General features: G+C 56.3%; 5 protein-coding genes across 5 annotated transcripts; 2 read left to right on the top strand and 3 right to left on the bottom strand.

The window, feature by feature from the left end:
- Positions 1 to 209: 209 nt before the first annotated feature.
- Positions 210 to 1,971, top strand: F5144DRAFT_528442 (nucleotide-diphospho-sugar transferase; the record flags this gene model as incomplete). Its single annotated transcript, XM_066786882.1, has 3 exons — positions 210 to 246; positions 342 to 761; positions 999 to 1,971. The coding sequence occupies 3 exons, from the start codon at positions 210 to 212 to the stop codon at positions 1,823 to 1,825; spliced, it is 1,284 nt and encodes a 427-aa protein (XP_066647299.1). The 3' UTR covers positions 1,826 to 1,971.
- A 712-nt stretch (positions 1,972 to 2,683) lies between these two features.
- On the bottom strand, positions 2,684 to 6,013 carry F5144DRAFT_146044 (uncharacterized protein). Its single transcript, XM_066782429.1, has 5 exons — positions 5,188 to 6,013; positions 4,277 to 5,119; positions 4,120 to 4,226; positions 3,907 to 4,069; positions 2,684 to 3,855 (listed from the first exon to the last, which is right to left on the bottom strand). Exons 1-5 carry the CDS (start codon positions 5,890 to 5,892, stop codon positions 2,800 to 2,802), a joined length of 2,874 nt encoding a protein of 957 aa, XP_066647298.1. The 5' UTR covers positions 5,893 to 6,013; the 3' UTR covers positions 2,684 to 2,799.
- Positions 6,014 to 7,004: 991 nt separating this feature from the next.
- Positions 7,005 to 9,462, bottom strand: F5144DRAFT_564744 (DNA repair protein endonuclease SAE2/CtIP C-terminus-domain-containing protein). The gene is made up of 2 exons (XM_066788440.1): positions 9,241 to 9,462; positions 7,005 to 9,171 (listed from the first exon to the last, which is right to left on the bottom strand). Exons 1-2 carry the CDS (start codon positions 9,326 to 9,328, stop codon positions 7,115 to 7,117), a joined length of 2,145 nt encoding a protein of 714 aa, XP_066647297.1. The 5' UTR covers positions 9,329 to 9,462; the 3' UTR covers positions 7,005 to 7,114.
- A 3,583-nt stretch (positions 9,463 to 13,045) lies between these two features.
- On the top strand, positions 13,046 to 14,151 carry F5144DRAFT_146000 (uncharacterized protein). Its single transcript, XM_066782428.1, has 2 exons — positions 13,046 to 13,062; positions 13,351 to 14,151. Exon 2 carries the CDS (start codon positions 13,512 to 13,514, stop codon positions 13,923 to 13,925), a length of 414 nt encoding a protein of 137 aa, XP_066647296.1. The 5' UTR covers positions 13,046 to 13,062; positions 13,351 to 13,511; the 3' UTR covers positions 13,926 to 14,151.
- F5144DRAFT_145940 (acyl-CoA dehydrogenase/oxidase) lies at positions 13,934 to 16,070 on the bottom strand. Its single transcript, XM_066782427.1, has one exon. It carries the CDS (start codon positions 15,814 to 15,816, stop codon positions 14,266 to 14,268), a length of 1,551 nt encoding a protein of 516 aa, XP_066647295.1. The 5' UTR covers positions 15,817 to 16,070; the 3' UTR covers positions 13,934 to 14,265.
- Between the last annotated feature and the right edge of the window lie 1,320 nt (positions 16,071 to 17,390).

Here is a 17,390-nt window from a genome sequence, read left to right as displayed (position 1 = left end):
CTGTGTAAGGTGCACCATAACATGGTGAATCGTGATCAGTCATCCGGTTTGTGTGTATATCCAGCTTGGGACCACCAGGTCGAACTGCAACGATAGCCGTTGCATCTTGCCGATATGCTTTGTTACATGAACCCCATGCTTCACACGCAAGTATCGTATTCAGTTGTAATCCCTATCAGCTAAACTCATCTACAACGACCTCCTTTAAAATGTCTATTACCGAAAAGGTGGTTGATTCAGACAAGAGTAAACATTATCTGTCCCATGCGTAGCCAGAATCACAACCACACTAACACCAACAGTCTGGGCCTGCCTCATAACAAACGACTCCTACCTCACAGGCCTCCTCACCCTCGTCTTCTCCCTCCGCAAGGTCGAATCCAAATACCCCCTCGTGGCCCTCCACACCGGATCCCTCCCGGACAAGACTCTCCAGGCCCTCGCGGCGAGAGATATCCCCACCCAGCGTGTGCCATATCTCTGTCCCGGGCCTCAACCGGAGGAGGGGGGCAATGATGATATTGAGAGAGCGAAGGATGGGGGCAGCAACGACCACGCTGGCGGTGGCGATACTAACGACGGCGATACTTGGTACGCCAAGGACCCGCGCTTCCGGGCTTGCTTCACCAAGCTTGCTGTGTTTTCTCTGACGGCATACGACCGCGTTGTGATGCTTGACGCCGACATGTTGGTGCGGCGGAATATGGACGAGCTGTTTGATGTGCCGTTGGATGAGGATAACCGGCTGTTTGCTGCTACACGTATGTGATTTTTACTTGATTCTGGAAGGCGGCATTTTCTAGAACTACACGAATCTATTTGTTATCCGGGTGTTGTCACTGCATATTCTCCTCTATGTATGCCACTACCCGTCCTCACATTAACCCCTCCCCTTTACTTACACCCTTGACCAACGCCCTACTATCTACCCAACTACCCTCCCCAAGCCCCTCTCAGAAAAACCACATAAACTAACCCTCCCTCCTCCCCACAACCAGACGCCTGCACCTGCAACCCACACCACCTCTCCCACTACCCCCCAACCTGGATCCCCGCCAACTGCGCCTACACAACCCAACAGCAACAACAACAACAACAACCTTCATCCCTAACCTCCCCCCTCACCTCCCCCCCAACAACCCAAACCCAACCCACCACCCAACCCCCAACCCAAAGTACTGCCATCCCCACCCTCAACGCAGGCCTCCTCCTAACCCACCCCTCCCCCCTCACCCACCACACAATCACCACCTTCCTACACCACAATCCCTCGCAATGCACCCCCCACAACCTCCCCTTCGCCGACCAATCCCTCCTCAGCACCCTCTTCCAGGGACGCTGGGTACCGCTGCCGTATGTATATAACGCGCTGGCGCCGATGCGAAGACGCGTGGAACACGGAGGGCATGGGGGTGGTGGTGAGCACAGGCGTAGTGGGGATGGGGATAAGGATGGGGATGGGGATGGGGATGGTAAGGGGGTGGCGCCGTTGTGGCGGGATGGGGAGGTGAAGGCGGTGCATTATATCTTGGTGCCGAAGCCTTGGGAGGAGGGGGAGGAGGACGAGGAGGAGAAGAAGGAAGGGGGGGCAGTGTCCTCTGCTGGGGAGGGGGGTGGGGATGAGGACGAGGCTGAGACGCGGAGGTGGTGGAGGGAGGTTGATGGCGAGAGGCGGCGGTGGGAGGAGGAGAGGGGAGGGACTGGGAAAAGGAGAGAGATGGGAGGAGGAGAAGGGGATTCAGTGCTAAAAGGGGGAGTGAAGGAAGGGAAAGGAAAGGGAGGAACTGTGAGAAGGAGAGAGAGAGCGCGGAACGCAAGGGGCTGAGGAAAAAAGAAAGGGGAAGGTAGAAAATTGACGGGAAAGGGGAAAAGAGACCAAAGTTGAAAGGAGATGTGGGGAAAGAAAAGAGACCATGGATGAGGATAGCGCTTCCCTTGATGCAGGATATCTAAAGTGCGTTTTGAGGACGGTCGTCGAACGGGGACATGCTCGTTGAATACGCATGGTTGCTTCAAAAGTGTCCCATGTAGTTTGCAGTGAACTACGGCAGAATGCCTCCGGCACCATTCAGACCAGATATCAAACGCTCATTAGCCTTTGTCGGAATGGTCAGCAACTACCAACCATAACACAACAGCATACAAAACGTTGTCACTTTAGATATCACCTTGTTTGGACACTCACAACACCAGCCGCCACATATTATAAGAACAATTTTGATTTATGCAATACGCTATTCTTATCTAGAGATGTAACGTGATCGCGTCGCACATATCCATAGCTTCCACCATATTAGCCATGTGTTGTTCGCCACTGGATACACCTGGTAGTGCTTGCTGATCATCTTCGGCTCCACCCGTATCAGCCCCCAGGCCACTCTGGGACGCTGTTGGTTGGTGGATTGACGGGTGGTGCTTTTTTGGGCGAGTATTTGGGATGGGAAGGGTGCCCCGCGAGGCAGGCACCGAAAGGTATATAGGCCGACGGCAGGTGGTCGGCCGGTAGTCGTGTTGATTTGCGGGGATTGGTGGTCGTGTGTGTGGTTGCTTAGGATGTCCGGTGGCCATTCCGTTGGCCGATATTAGAATTATTGGTGCTTTAAAACTCCTTTCGAGCGCCGTGGCATCGTGTCCGAAACCGGTAGCAACCTAACGCGGGAAGTTTGCTGGTTTATCGGTCAAGGGCCCCGCTTTGGTAACGCCATGTTGCTTATGACAATATACCCTGACCATGTTGTGTCGCCATGCCACCCGCCTCAGGTGTCGAGGCGGGCCCGTCTCCTTCCAAGGGCGGAATCATCAGATCCGCTGGTAGAACAGCAGGTAGGCCACCTTGTTCTCCTTCATACTCTCCTTGTGTTGTTGCTTGGCCTTTTGGCCGTTGGTGGCAGCCGGCGCTGCATTGTTGACAACACTGTTCCACTTCTTGCCACCGGCCGCCTGCTTCCAGCCTTCTTCATCACCTGTATCTTCATCATTGATGCCGACGAAACGGTTGCCGGAGGCCAAGTTGCCCGCGTCTCTCCGTCCCTCGGCCTTGCTGGCGTCTTCTTCGGCACCGCCCTCGGCGACATCCTCGTTTCGTACCCGCCTGATGACCGTGTCATCAATGCGGATCCACTCCCGGCCATCTTGGCGACGGACATCGGCAGTGTAATGCCCGCCGCTAGCGTTCTTTCCGTGGTGGTAGATAACCGAAACCAAACGGTACCGAGGAGCGCCCGAGGTCCCAGCAAGGATGCTGTTGCGGGTCTGGCGCGACAGCACTTCCCGTGGGAACTCAAACTCAAGCGGATAGCCGACCTTCTTCCAGATCTTGACGGTGCCACCGTACCCCTCAGCGTCAAATTGGAAGCGCTTCAGGTGCAGAACCAGAACCGGCGGCACGGACTCGATGAAGACCTGCTTGGTCGCCCGGACGTCCTTGCCGTGCGGCGAGTTAAAATCACCGTGAAGCACCTCGGACCGTGTAAGGCCTTTGAGGGCATCGATAATGTTGCGGACCTCTGGGGAGCCAATATCCAGCTGGAGTGGCTGATACGGTTCCAGAGTGACCGAGTTCTTCTTTCCCGGGACACGGAATTCCGAGCGCAGATGGCCGCCAAAGATTTTGTTAATTGGCGACAACGTATGAGAGTGGCCTGAAGAACGCGTGACCGCGGACCGCTGGCGGGGGCCAACCTCAAGCCAGTCGTCGGTGCCCTCTACCGAGTCATTCGCCCGAGACGAGGTGGGCGATGGAGGAGCGGTCGACGCAGTGGAGTTCGGTGCCGCGCGCATCACCTGGGCGCACTCGTCATGGAGGCCCTCGAGGAGGAAGCCGAGAAACTCCTGGGCATCCTCTTGATGGCCGCGCTGCGATTCGTCAGCAAAAAAATCCCACCTTATCGGGTGAGGAAAACCTACTCTCATGCTGGCAAAGCGCGGAAGATTTCGAATAGCTTCGTAGACGAACGCGGGGGTAAAAGGTTCGCCATACTTTTCGTATTCCTCGCTCTTCAGGCGCTTTTTCAGCTGGTCGGCCGACGCAGCAGAGTCGATAGACTTGAACTCGCGCATGAACATGACCCTATTATTATAAGCAATTGCACAATGTGGCAGAAGGATTGGGATACCCACATGGCATCTACGAGAGGGGTATCGCTCTTGAAGCTGTGGGTTGCTTTCTTGCTGACTTGATCCAAGAAGTCAAAGAAAGGAACGCAAAAGATCAGAACTTGCAACACCTATTCTAAAGTCAGAAACAAGTCGGTTGGAGGAGTCGAGAAGTTCTTACCGAATTCATATAGCACATATTACCGGTATTCACGAGCCCTCGCGGTTCCAAGAAAGCAAGCCTGTCTGGGGTGCTGGGCCGGTAGGCTTGGAGGGCTTGAGCTAGCGAGCTCGCGTTGACCTTGGCAAAACTCCCGGCTCCGGACACCGCAGATGGCCCTTCTGCTGTGTTACCGTTGGTTTCACCTTGGGTATCCGTGGTTGCGGAGCTTGTGCTCGCGACTGCCCCGTTGCCCTTGAATAAACCCGCCCAGAGCTTGGGTTTGGTCCAGGCGGGAGCCGGCTGGACCGCCGGAGCAGCTCCATCCACATTCTCAGCGGAGGGGCTGACGGGTTTGGTTTGCGGCTCGTCGGGTTTGGTAACAGCGGGTGTGGTTTCCGCACTCTTCTCAACACTCGCTGCAGCCTTAGTTTCTTTGGGGCTGGCCCTCGGCAGTGCGGGGACTGCGGGGACAGCGGGAACAACGGGGATCGCCGGTACGGCGGGCTTCACGGCTGTAGGCGTGGGGGGTGCAGCGGGAGATGCCTTGACGGGCTGCACTGGGCTCGATGTGGCTACTGCGCTCAAAGCAGCGGTTTCGGAGAGTGGGCCTTCAGTGACGGAGACATCAGTGCTGGCGGCAAGAGTCTCAGCCTTTGCTGGGGCATCAGCGATGCGCTGCGAAGCCTCGGCCGAGCTTGGTGCTTCGTCTTGTGCTTCGTCCTGGGCAACAGTCTCAGCACCGGGAGCGTGCTGCTCAGGTAGTTCTACCCTCTCTGCATCGGCACCCAGCAATTTCTTTCTCATTCTTAGCTTCGACAAGCGCTGAGGAAATGGGAGGTCAGGCCGGGAGAGCCAGGGAAGCTGATCAAGGGGTGTCAGTGCGAGTTCTGAATGCATATGGAACGAAAACAACCCCGCCTAAAACATACCGGTGGCCTGAAAGGTTGCCTCGGTGGCGAGCTGGATGTCGGGGGAACCTTGGTGACGAGGTCCGGCATCTGCCGGGGTGCGTGTGCTACCTGTTGTGGGACCGGCCGCGACCCAAGCTGCGGCTCGGCCTGGGCAGGCTGCGGAAGCACCTGCACCGTGTTTGGTAACGGAAGTTGAGCGGATTCATATAGCTGTTGCACTGCCGGGGGTGTCATGGGGGCAAGGGGCGCGTGCGAATGCGTTGACGAAGGGGTGTGTGGGATAGAAGGATTGATGGATGCCGCCACAGGTGGTGGGGGGTGATACGGCGATGAGACAATCGGAGAATGTTGGGATTGCCGGCCATAAGGCTGCTGTAGAGGCACGAAGTGCTGCATCACCGGCGGAGACCGACCATATCCGTTATTGGGAAACATGTAGCCGGGCGGACCGGACATGGCGCCGTTCTGGTAGTGCGGAGGTGGGTAGTAATGGCCACCGGCGTAAGGGTTCGCCATATAGTTTTGTGGGTACATGGGCTGGCCAGCGTGCTGCGGGTGGTGGCCATGATGAGCGTGTTGGCCGTGGTGATAGGCGTGGGCCGGCACGTAGTGCTGGGACCGGCCGCCACGGCGAGGCGGAGGACCACCAGCGGGCGCGGGGCCCATCTCAGTACCGCCCTGCACCTGCTGCCCAGCCGGCAGATGGCCCCGGTTGTTCATCATGCCGGCGTGGGGGTGTGATATGGTTGTTGCGGTAGCTGCTCACTCGATGTGAGGGCCACCGCGGCGAGAAGTCGCGGGTCGGAAATCCAGCAGAAGCCGGGGTCGGAGAGAGCAACTCGTCGGGGAGTTGACGGGAGGGCGTCGGGGATGGTGACGCTGAATGATTTGTGGTAGGAGTTGCTTCAGATGATTAAGAGCAGCCGATACGGCTTCAGAAACGGAGGGGTTTTTCTGCCGAGATGGCGCTTGCCCAGGTCTGAGGTAACTGATGCAAGAGGTTGGGTCGGGTTGCTGCTGACTGTTACGAATTATGACAGTGCCCGCTGCGCTGCTGGGTGCTGCGACCGTGCGTCGTCGCTGTGAGCTCTTTCTCCAAAGTTTGCACCGGCCTGCACCTTCGGTCGATGCGATTAAAGCTAAACGGAAGGATCGAATAATCTTGCGAATTGGGCAACTCGCAGGTGAGCAACGCAAAGGTATGCCAAAAAGAAGGCGATGTCAGGTGATGTTGGTAGTTGACGTTTGGGGTTTCCACAACGATTGCCAAAATTTACACCCAGGTTGCAGGCAAAGAAGCGCTAACGCAAAACACAGTGGCGACAAAACGCCCAACTGACGCTCGGGCCACAACCCCCGGGCAACGGCTGCTTAAGCCGCTTGCCTTTTTAGGTGGTCGTTACCTTACCTCAGGTAACGAAGGTTGGCTGGTAATTGCCGGTACCGACCTAGGTAGACATACCTAAACCCGCACACATAAAATGAAGAGGGGACAAAAGAATCAAGTCAGAGAGGAGGCCCGGGACGAACAAACCGAAAATAGCAGAGTAGAAAAAAAGAAGAAGAGGCTGTCTGGAAGGGCGCGATATTACAAAAGTCTTGGGTTGTGTCTGTTATATTTTACAACCCGTATATATATATATATATGTATTTACCTATGATTAGGGCGGTTTACCGCTTGTCGTCCCATCTCGGGCAGGACTTGTGACGTCGACTCCGTCCTCTCAGGGCTCAGGAATGATCGATCGATCGATCGACTGCCGCCGTCATTCACCTTAAAAAAATGCGAAAAAGTGTACCTAGTCACGGGATGCGTTAAGTGGCCAATTTTATTCGACCAACAGCGCTCATGTTGCATATAAAAGTGCCTTCTAAGTGGTTGGGTACTGTTCCCGACGTGGCCGCCGATGCAAGCCCATCCTTTGCTCGCCTGACTGGTAACATCCTACTCGTCTCGAAACAGCCACCTGCCTCCCCGCATTGCCTCTCGCCATCTCTCTTCGACAAGACTCCTCTCAGCCCTTTCCGCTTCCTCCTTGTTCTTTTCAATCTCCTGTGTGCTGGGGAAATCTGGGTTCCAATACCCTGGAGGTGACGGCCGCCTCGCAAACCTGTGCCTGTGTCTCCCCAGCCGATTAGCCAAATCCTGGATCTTGGCCTTGAGCCACGTCTCTTGTCGCTCCTCGCGGGTCATCTCGACAAGCTGGTAAGCCTCGGTACCTAGGTAATCCTCCATCATCTTGATGTCGGCTACCCGTGAGAGGATTCCGGGCCCGCCAGCGCTAAGTTCTGATTCTGCCATCGCGCGGAATTGTCTGCCGCAGCAGTTGGGATCGGTGCACCCGGCGAGTTCTGCCCGTTCCTCCCTGCTGCGCACAACCTCGTCGAAGGCATGCTTAAATCCGTTATTGGACCTTGGGTTGACCTTGAAATCTTCCGGCCTCAACCCCGCTGGCGGCCGGTCTCGCAGTCGGCCGGGCTTCGAGGGGTTGCCTTTGTCATGTCTTCGAAGAGGAGTGGCTTTGGAGGCGCTAACTATCGGGGCCAGCTTAACAAGAGCGCCGCTACGTTCCTCGGTCTCCTCTGCTCTCATATTCTCAATGTTTTCCTTGTCGAAGCGAGGGCTAGCACTGCCATGCCGCAGGCGAGCCGGGGAGAGGAAAGCACCAGACTTCTTTGGTGAATTGTCGTTCAGGAGCGAGTGCAGGCGCCCATGCGTCGGTGTCTCATGCGTCGACCCGTTTCCAACGTTCCTCGGCTTGAGAGCGTAGAATGACTCGAACGTCTCTTCAGCAACGTCCGCAATCCCCGAATCCAAAGTCCAGCCTGCTCTGATAGGCCGTTCGCGATCCTTGTGTGCTCTTGACGGCTTGTGTGGAGATAAAGCTGCCGTAGCCGACCGATCAAGGTCCGAATCTGGGCCGCGAGTTGATGTGTACACCTGTTTCTCGATTGGGCGTGCTTCACCTGAACGCTCCTCCATGGGGGCAACGTCCTTATCTTCTCGAAGGATGTGCCTGCTTTCCCATTGCTGCTGCTTCCTTGGTGTTGGCATCCCACGCTCTTCTTCATCGAGGTCAATGCTCTCGTGCGGACAAAAAATGGGAGCTTCGCCTGTGATGACGGGTTCCCAGCTACTGCTCTGCTCGCTCTTGATCCTGCGAGGGGGCGCCGGCATACCCGCCTCGTCATCTGTGTGTTTCCGTTTGCGTATTGTTCTCTCAGAGACGATGACTGGGGCATCTGAGGAAGGTTCTTCTTTGATCCTAACCGCAGAACCCGGGGGTGTACCCTGCGGTAGGGGCAAGTCATCCGCTCCATCGCTTCCATCCTGTGTCTCTTCGTCAAGGGAGCGTGCGTGGCCTGGCAAGGATGTCCCTGGCGTTGGCGTTACTTCTCCAGAGCCCATGAAGTCTTGGGGGGGATCTCCGCGTGACGTAGGGTTGATCGCTTGCTCTGGCTTAGCCACGATGCTCGAATCAAGGACTGCACGATCGGAAAAGGCGCCTGTTTGGTTGACTGGAGCAGGCCGAGGTTTAGCGCTGCTAGAGGGAGGGAGCTGGTCATCAGCGTTCTTGCTGCGCTGGACCTTCTTTAGTTTTGCGATCCTCCCCTCTAACGACTGGGCGTATTTTGTCCAGCCATCCCGCTCTACTCGGTACTTCTTCGCGACTCGATGTATCTCCTCTTGCCGTTCTTCGAGGCTCGCGTATCGCGCAGCAAGCTTTGAGAAATTCCTTTCCCAATCTACCGCTTTCTCGGGGTCACATTCTGAAGCCCCTGTAGCCAATGCGTCAAGTTTTGTGTTAGTCGAGATCTCCGCAAGCACAGGGCGCGTTGCTGGAGGTGGAGAGGTGTCTTGTCTGCTTCGAAGTTGATCTAGTTCCCGGACAAGAGACCGGTTCTCGTTCTCCAATTGGTCTACTCTTTCCGCAACCGCTTGAAGCCGGCCAACCTCTGCCAGGAGTGTTTCATGGCGGTCCTCATACCTCTGTCGAATTTCTGCATATTTAATAAACGTTAGTCACAGAGCACGTTCCGCTCTCAGCAACGCTGCAGCGCTTCACGCACCGGCAGCGAGGTCTTCCTCCACTGAATCGCAGGCCGCCTCCAGAGCAGCAAGAAGTGTAGGTCTCCCCTTTCGTGGCCAGTAGTCCATATTCGCTGTCAAGAAAAAAAAAGAGACAAAAACACAGGTAACGACAACATGAAGGGCTGGAATTGGAAATGCCGAGTCCCGCGACGCGCTCTTAGAACAGAACAGGGGTTTAAAGGCGCCAAGATCGTCATTCGACGCGCCTTATCATGTGATTCGGATAGCTGCGCGCCAGATCCGGTCTTGGAAACGCGGTTCAGGACAAAAGTCCGGACTCGGCTCCCGCTTTTGTGGTTCCGCCAATTGAATCGGTTGATCTCAACCCCACATTCCGCAGGGCCTCGACGTCGCCCTTTGTCTTTTCGGGTGATCTGAGAGGTTGGTTCTGCCCCTGCACCTCGAGTCGAGGTCTTGTTGTCTCGAGGCAAGCAGCCTTTCCCCCCTACTTCTCGTGGACTGTCGTGTGTTTGTTGCCAAACAAAGGTCAATTGAGCACCGGTAACTGCTCTGCCACCGGAATTGGCCGCTAGCCACTTCAGAATTGAAAATTGGTGCTCTCGGCCAACGCGAAAATATTCGGGCCGTCTGGTCTGAGGTAATGGAACTGGGGGGCAAGTCGTTTGCCGTTATCTTCATCAATGGCCCACGGTCCGCTGGGACAGCAATATCGGCAACTAGACTGAATGCAACCAGCCGGCCCAATGGTGCGTGATGCGGTCCTAAGAAAGGGATGCCCACAAATCCAGCCACTTGAGCAACAGACACTCCATTCCAGTTCCCGTGATTACTTTCCCTGGATGCGTCGTTTGCCTTCCCCGCGCGGGTAGCATACTTGCCGAGTCACGGACAGCTACCACTGACAGATTGGGTCCCTCGACCTTTGACGGACTTGGCCACCGCATTCAAGCTCTTGAAGCGATGCTGGGCTTCAGCCGAGAGCAAAGGCCTCCGATCAACAGGCTGAAGGGCGGTCGAACGTGTAAACGAGAGCTATTTGACTGATTTCCCTAGCCCTTGGGAACCCCACCATCCCATCAACTTACTTCAATGACCCGCAGCTTGCTGGAGTGTTGCACATCGGATAATCAAACAAGGCGGCCAAGGAATCATCTGCGAACATGCTTCCAGCGGAGTTCCAGAAGATGTCCCGAATGGGATGATGTGACCCTAGCGAGCGGCACGCAAGGGTTGAGTGAGGCTCGGAGCAAACCAGCACGTCGCTCCAGTGCAGCCACCCTGGAGACACACCAACAACCACCCTGGATCTCCGTGATCTGCCCTCATAATAGCCTGTCAGTGCGAAAGCACCAAAAGAGGGTGCCGGGCCCGACGGCAGAGAAGTCCAACGGCAAGCAGTTTCCAAATGGCACACGCCATGGGTTGATCGCTGTCCGATGGTTCGAACAACCAACCGTCGTGGACAACTCACTGTATGACGCGGGAAAGGCAGAGGTAAGGTATGAGAGATGAGGGAATCTCGAGACTGAGCAGAGTTCAAACTCCCGGGAGGCGCCTGCTTACTATGTACATGGAGAGAAGCAGGCTTTAGCCACGTATCCTGCCCGCATTGGCGAACTGCAGCTGGAGCACTGCCCCAAAGAACCTCAGACGGCGCGGGAAGTTCGAGAAACGAGATGGAAGTTCAGACGAGGAGATCCGCATTGATGCAGGGGCAAGTCACCCGCATGCTCTACGCGCTTGGCTGGGGTCGAGTCCAGCACACCGACCGAGATGAGATGTGCTTCCATGATAGGTAGGTACCTTACTTTAGTTACCACCGCGATTGCCAATTGCTTGCCCGCTTCGACCAGACGGGAGGCAAACCGGACCCGGTGACGCCCTGATGCCGTCCGCTATACTAGCACTGTGTTGATGATACCCAGGTAGTACCGAGGCTCGATGTGGAAGGGGGGATGAAGGAAGGCACGAGGAGCTGGCACGTTCCCTCTCATTTGTCGCAGAAGCTGCATTCAACCGAGAATTCCTGCATTGGGGCCGTTTTCAATACTCTGTATCCCGGCCCGCCTCCCAATCGCCATCCCACACCGTCCCACAGCAACCCGGAGGCAAGGCTCATGTGGAGGGAAACAGGCAGGGAGACCATCGAACAATCCTGGACTGTGAGCCAACTTTCCAGGCGTCGAACATTAGCAGGGGTTGCCCCACACAAAACTGCCACGTCCAGAAAAAATTCAAACCACACAGCAATCCATTTTCTGCCAGGTGAACCCGCTCCTTCATTCATCTGTTTCTCGCCTCGACTCCCTGGCTTACCTGCCTTATCGAGAATCCTGGAACAGTACTTAGTTCTCGGTGCCCCTCCTACCGCCCACAGCTTTCCTTCCCCTTCCTAACATCGAACATACTTCCTATCAATCGCAGGCAAAGTTTGTGTTGCACATTCTTTCCACACGAAATCCCACTTTTTGGTCAGTAAAAATTACCCCACACCTGAAGGTCACCCCACCTTCTCGGTTTTGCACCCTCCCACTCAAAATCTCTCCAATACCGAAACACTCTCTGCAATTCCCCATCCAGACAATTGGAAACTTCCTTCGCCACTACATCCAACCAGACTGACTGGTGAATCGCGTTGCGCAGAACTACCAAACCACCCCGCCGGCATCATCCAAAACCGCATTATCCAAGATGGATCCCAGCGTTACCCAGGGCCGGTCCTGCTTCACCTGTGAGTTTGCCATCGCAATTCCTTCGCTTTGGCTTCTATTTGCCCCGCGGCTCTGAGCGCAATTGCCGCCACCCACGCCCACATTCCCGAGACCTTTTCCCGAGAATATCGCGCATGATCCAGAGCATCGCGACACCGGCTGCCTTGGTCAGGGAGCTAGTGGGTTATCTCGCAAGATCTGTGCCGGGGAAAGGATGCATCAATTGCACACATGAGCACTGGAATATGGCCAATTCTTGGCTGCCCGCATGTCGGCGCATCGCTTGCTGCGGCTTGCTGTTTCTCTGTGCCTCCCTCTACGGCAACGCGGCGGGCCCTCGAAAGGAATTGGAAATTGGTCATTCCAGCCAATGCCCAGCAATTGGGTTGGACAACGACAGGCCCGTCGACAAGTCCTCGGCTTGCGTTCAGAGACCACCACTACCCATGCCACACACAACACTTGAAACCGCCCTTCCTGCTTGAGTTGGGGAGAGATCGTCTGACATGAGAGATTCTAGGCGGCCAAACTACTCACCAGGTATGAAACCGTCGGCGGACGCGGAGAGATCGACCACGAGGAAGTATCGCGATGTTGCGCTACAGACACTAACTGTGTGTTTCTAGGCCCGTGACTGCCCGAACAGGGGTGCGGCTAAGTGGTAAGTTACAATCCGCCATATATATTCTCACAAATGCTCAATTGCTGACCATCTCTGTAGCTACAACTGTGGTGGTAAGCTCCTCTTGACTGCTAATCTAACCTCACCGCGGCGAACCGGACTGACGAGAACTTTTACGATTCTTAGGCGAGGGTCACATGAGTGAGTATCCCGGCCCTTTGTTGCGCTTTTGAGTACATTCTAACTTGGATAAAACCAGGCCGTGACTGCCCTGAGGGTCCCAAGGACACCAAGACCTGCTACCGTTGCGGCCAGCCCGGTCACATCTCGCGTGACTGCCCGACCGGCGGCGGCGGCGGCCACGCTGGTGGCCAGTCTGGCGCTGAGTGCTACAAGGTTAGTGTCATCCATTCGCTGCCGAGTTTCTTTGCTAACTCATTGGACGTAGTGCGGTGAGATCGGCCACATCGCTCGCAACTGCAGCAAGGGCAACGCGTATGGTGGCGGTTATGGCGGCGGCGGCGGCTTCGGTGGCGGTGGCTACGGCCAGAAGACCTGCTACTCGTGTGGCGGCATCGGCCATGTCTCTCGTAAGTCGTGGCGAATGTACCCCTTCCTTTGAGAAACCTTGCTCACAATACGACACAGGCGACTGCGTGAACGGCAGCAAGTGCTACAACTGCGGCGTCTCGGGCCACGTGTCGCGCGACTGCCCCAAGGAGTCGACTGGCGGCGAGAAGATCTGCTACAAGTGCCAGCAGCCTGGCCACGTCCAGTCTCAGTGCCCCAACTAGGTGGTGGACGTGACACGGCCGCCGTTGCCTTCGATGACCCCGGTTCTTTCGTCGGTCGGTCAACCTTTCGGCGATTTGTTCTAGCTCTTTACGAACGAGGTAGAAGAGGATAACAAGGGGAGTCGCTGGGTAGTTGGCGGTCCCAATGGAGGTTGAACGACATGCGGGTGCGCTATACACTACCTTTCTGGTGGATCTGTCTGGTGCTCGCGCGCTGGGGTTCCACGGGTTGTATTGCTGGTATCTCAGTGGCCTGGATACCCTCTCAGTTGGCAATGTCCTCGGCCGGTTGTTGCCGCATTCTCGGGGCTTGGAACCGTTGTGTTCTCCCCCCAAGTTTTTGTTTTCTTTCCTTTTCCCACACTCCACACAGCCCTACCGCGCTTCATTCGGAAAGCATCATCACATCACGACTTACGGATCACCGGGCAACGGAAAAGTTTGACCATCTTGGCGTCGGGACGGCGAGGGCTGCCTTTTCAGGTCTGCATTCAAGTCTCTCTCATCGGGTGGAGCGCTGCATTCATTCGCCTCGTTTGCAATGTCTGGCTTCTCGGTTTTCTCTCACGGATTAACGACTAGATCATGGGACCGAAAATGGGCTTCATCTCAGGTTCCATAGAAATGATAACGGCCCGGGGTTACTGACGCTGCTGCTCTCTCTCGTTTTGGTGTTGAAGTGTAGTATATATTATAAGCTAACTTGATGATCACGCGCAACGATTCATAGACGACTTGTTCGCTAATTAACCGCGCAAGTAGCGAGAAAGTTGATGGATTCCCCAAAACACCAAAATGCCTAACCGCCGACCATGCTAAATGATGATACCTATGTACAACGACAACAACAACAACGACAATAACAACCTAGATGATATCGTGTGACAAAAAACCCATCCGTCCCTTTCTTCCCATCTACAACACCGCCTTGGGCATAAACTTCATCGCCTGCCTGACGCCCAGATCCCCGAGCACCTCCTCGGCGCCGCCCAGGATGGAATCGAACTTGTAGGTGCGGTTGAAGTTCTCAATGACGCGGCCCATGCCCGTCTGGGTCAGGCCGCGGCCGCCCCAGATCTGCACGGCCTCGTCGGCGATCTCGTGGGCGGCGCGCGTGGCGCTCATCTTGAGCAGGGCGATGGGGCCACCCAGGTGCTTGGCCTGCTCCGAGTAGGCCATGTTGCACATCTGGTAGGTGATGGTCTCGAGCCACGACTGGTGCGACTCGCACAGCGCGATCATCTTGGCGAGTTTCTGCCGGATCACGGGCTGGTCGATCAGCCGCTTCTTGAAGACGAGGCGCTGGTGCGCCCACTTGAGGGATTCTTCGACGACGAGCCGCATGTAGCGGATGGTGGCGCAGGCCATGGTCCAGCGCTCGTGGTTGAAGTTGGACAGGATCACGTAGATGCCCTTGTTCTCCTCGCCGAGGAGGTTGGTGGCGGGGACCTTGACGTTGTCGAAGGTGATGTAGGTGGTGCCCGCCGCGGGGGAGTATGATGTCTTGATGGGCTTGGTCTCGACGCCCTCACCGCGCTCGATCAGCAGCACCGAGAGGCCCTTGCCCGTGTTGACGCCCGTGACGAAGTAGTCGGAGAAGACGCCGTTGGTGATCCACTTCTTGGTGCCGTTGACGATGTAGTGCTTGCCGTCGGGGGTCTTGGTGGCCGTCGTGCGGAGCCCGGCCACGTCGGACCCCGCGAACGCCTCCGTGATGGCCAGGCAGATCTTCTTCCGGCCCGAGAACACCTCGTCCGTCACCTTCTTCTTGAGCTCGGGGTTCTTGCAGAAGTTGAGGATGCAGGTGAGGCCGATCACCATGCCCGCCATGTTGCCGTCTTGGAAACCGCGGCACGCGGCGCGGACCTGCTCCTGCGAGCAGATCATGTCGTGGAAGTAGTCGAACTCCTTGCCGTCGACGGCGCCGTTGAGGAGGTTCACGCCGTGCATGTGCTTGCCGGGGCCCATCCGCATGTGGAGGACGCCCGCCTTGGACATGCGCTCGATGAGCTCCTGGCTGACGTACTCGCCCGAGCGCTCCTTCTCGAGTGCCTCGGGGGTGATGTACTGGTCGGTGAACTCGCGCATGGCGCGCTGGAGGCGACGATGGCTGTCGCTGAAGTAGGGCGACTTGAACGAAGGGGTGAGCCAGAGCGGCTCGGCGTATGGCACGGTCGAGATCTCGCCGAGCGCCGGGGTGATGATGGACTGCTTCTCGCCCTCGATGGTGCCGATGGCCAGGTCCGAGTACTTCTGCAGCACCTCGTGCCTGTGGAGGTTGTAGAAGGCGACAGTGGCGTCAGTGCCGGCGACCTGGCGTAGAACGGCCTCGCCGCCCGGGTGGGCATCTAGGAAATCGGAGACATCATAGACGACGGTGTCAATGATGAACCAAGTGCTGTCTTCGGTGTTGTTCTTGGCCACTTCGGCGCGGGTAAAGGTCTTGGAGGGGACTTCGAGAGGCATGGTGGCGGCAGTTCTTTGACTCTTCGTTCTCTAAATTGGGATTTAGAGGCTATCACGAGGGGTAGAGCAAGACAAACAAAAGGGACAGTGTCACTGGAAGTGCAGAGCTGACAACGCCGTCATTTTATTCCTGGCATTGGCTACCAAGACCAGGGTTCCAAGAGCTCCTTCCGGCTGGTCGGTCGGACTTGGGAGGCTTGCTTCGGCTCGTCCCCCTGGACTGCCTCGGCTCCCAGGCGTTTTGGGAACCTGGGGCTCCAACGTGGGGAAGGTGCCAAGAGATGTAATACGGAGTCCATGATTGGTTGCAGCTGGAACCCTGCCCTCGTACCCCGGTCCTTCTTGGAGGTTGCGCATGTGATGTGCGGGAGGCAACTGGCGGACAGAAACTGTTCCGATCCCCTTCATGACTCGGCCATTGTTCGAGGAGAGAAGAGTGGAGACAGAACAGCTTCCAGCATTCTACACATATATTGTTTTCTGTAAGGCTTGAAGTTGGGATAACTACATGTACATAGTTACCTGGCACTGGCACCCGGGCGCGGGGCAATGCGCACCTGCAAGGCCTGGAAAGACATGTCTCAGCCACTCGCGTCATCGCGAAGCCCTCTCCCTGTCCCTCGCTTTTCGCTTCTCACGTTGGCGTTGCTTGGTTTTGTCCTCGGAACTCAGCGCAAGACGAACGGCTCTCGAGTCCATTGAGGCTCACGTTCTTCGCATACCTAAGCTACCCACTGGCTTATCGCTAAAGCGAGGCTCAGTATTGTAATTAGCGAGGAGACCATACCGCTCACGGACTCAGAATCGGGGTTTTGCTCCTGTAGGGGCGTTTTGCGGACTGTGCATGCACGATTGAACGATACTAGCAAACCCGATAACAGCCGGATGATTGTTCCAGTTCACGCCCCGTTACCCAAATGGTCTAGATCTTCGTTGCTTACCTAGCCAAGCTGAGAACAGCTGAACAATGTTCGCATCCAGCCACTCGCTTGTCTAAGGATAGTTATGCGTTACGCCAAACGCGCACCGCACGCCCATTTCCATTTTCATTTGTGGAGGCTTCCGAAGATCCGGCTCTTGTGAGTCGATTTCTCTTGTTGCCATGCTAGCTTTGCTTGACTTTGGCCCGCTTTAGACCCAGGCGCCGGGAGGTCAGATGGCATGCTCAGCAGCGGGGTTGTCATTGGCCACTCGCTCAACTTACTGAAAGGAGGGAGGCACGGAAACACGGAGGAGGAGGCACGCGGCAGACCCAGTGGTCTCTGCCCGTTTCCCATCTTTTCCGCGTTCCAGAATTGCCAGATGGCCAGATTGCCGCACCTAGTCAAGTTTGCTGTGCCTCGGAAAAAGTCGTTGCTATTTTTGTGTCACATTCCCTTTCTTACCTACAAAGAGTACTTTGTACATACGCCGGTGTGGGCTCTTATCGGCTTTTGCGGCCAGTCCGCTCTAGACCACTCCACCATGGCTCGCCGGTACAGGCCCGGGCACAGTCACAGGCACAAGCACATAAGCCTTCCTCTCGGAGGCTATTAGGTGCTTGCCGCATCGGCCCGCCGGCCACGTCCACGGTC

The sequence above is a fragment of the Chaetomium tenue genome (genome assembly GCF_020726465.1).
Source record: "Chaetomium tenue strain MPI-SDFR-AT-0079 chromosome Unknown F5144scaffold_2, whole genome shotgun sequence".
Lineage (NCBI taxonomy): Eukaryota > Fungi > Ascomycota > Sordariomycetes > Sordariales > Chaetomiaceae > Chaetomium > Chaetomium tenue.
This window is presented reverse-complemented; position numbering and strand designations above follow the sequence as displayed.

What these genes read in the sequence shown, in the direction of transcription:
- F5144DRAFT_564744 (XM_066788440.1), bottom strand. Translation starts at nt 9,328, where the DNA reads ATGGACTACTGGCCACGAAAGGGGAGACCTACACTTCTTGCTGCTCTG. An exon ending in GGAGGAAGACCTCGCTGCCG is followed by an intron (nt 9,172 to 9,240) that starts GTGCGTGAAGCG and finishes TTAAATATGCAG; the next exon opens with AAATTCGACAGAGGTATGAG.
- F5144DRAFT_146000 (XM_066782428.1), top strand. Translation starts at nt 13,512, where the DNA reads ATGCGGGTGCGCTATACACTACCTTTCTGGTGGATCTGTCTGGTGCTC.
- F5144DRAFT_145940 (XM_066782427.1), bottom strand. Translation starts at nt 15,816, where the DNA reads ATGCCTCTCGAAGTCCCCTCCAAGACCTTTACCCGCGCCGAAGTGGCC.
- F5144DRAFT_146044 (XM_066782429.1), bottom strand. Translation starts at nt 5,892, where the DNA reads ATGATGAACAACCGGGGCCATCTGCCGGCTGGGCAGCAGGTGCAGGGC. An exon ending in ATATGTGCTATATGAATTCG is followed by an intron (nt 4,227 to 4,276) that starts GTAAGAACTTCT and finishes ACTTTAGAATAG; the next exon opens with GTGTTGCAAGTTCTGATCTT. An exon ending in ACCCCTCTCGTAGATGCCAT is followed by an intron (nt 4,070 to 4,119) that starts GTGGGTATCCCA and finishes TTATAATAATAG; the next exon opens with GGTCATGTTCATGCGCGAGT.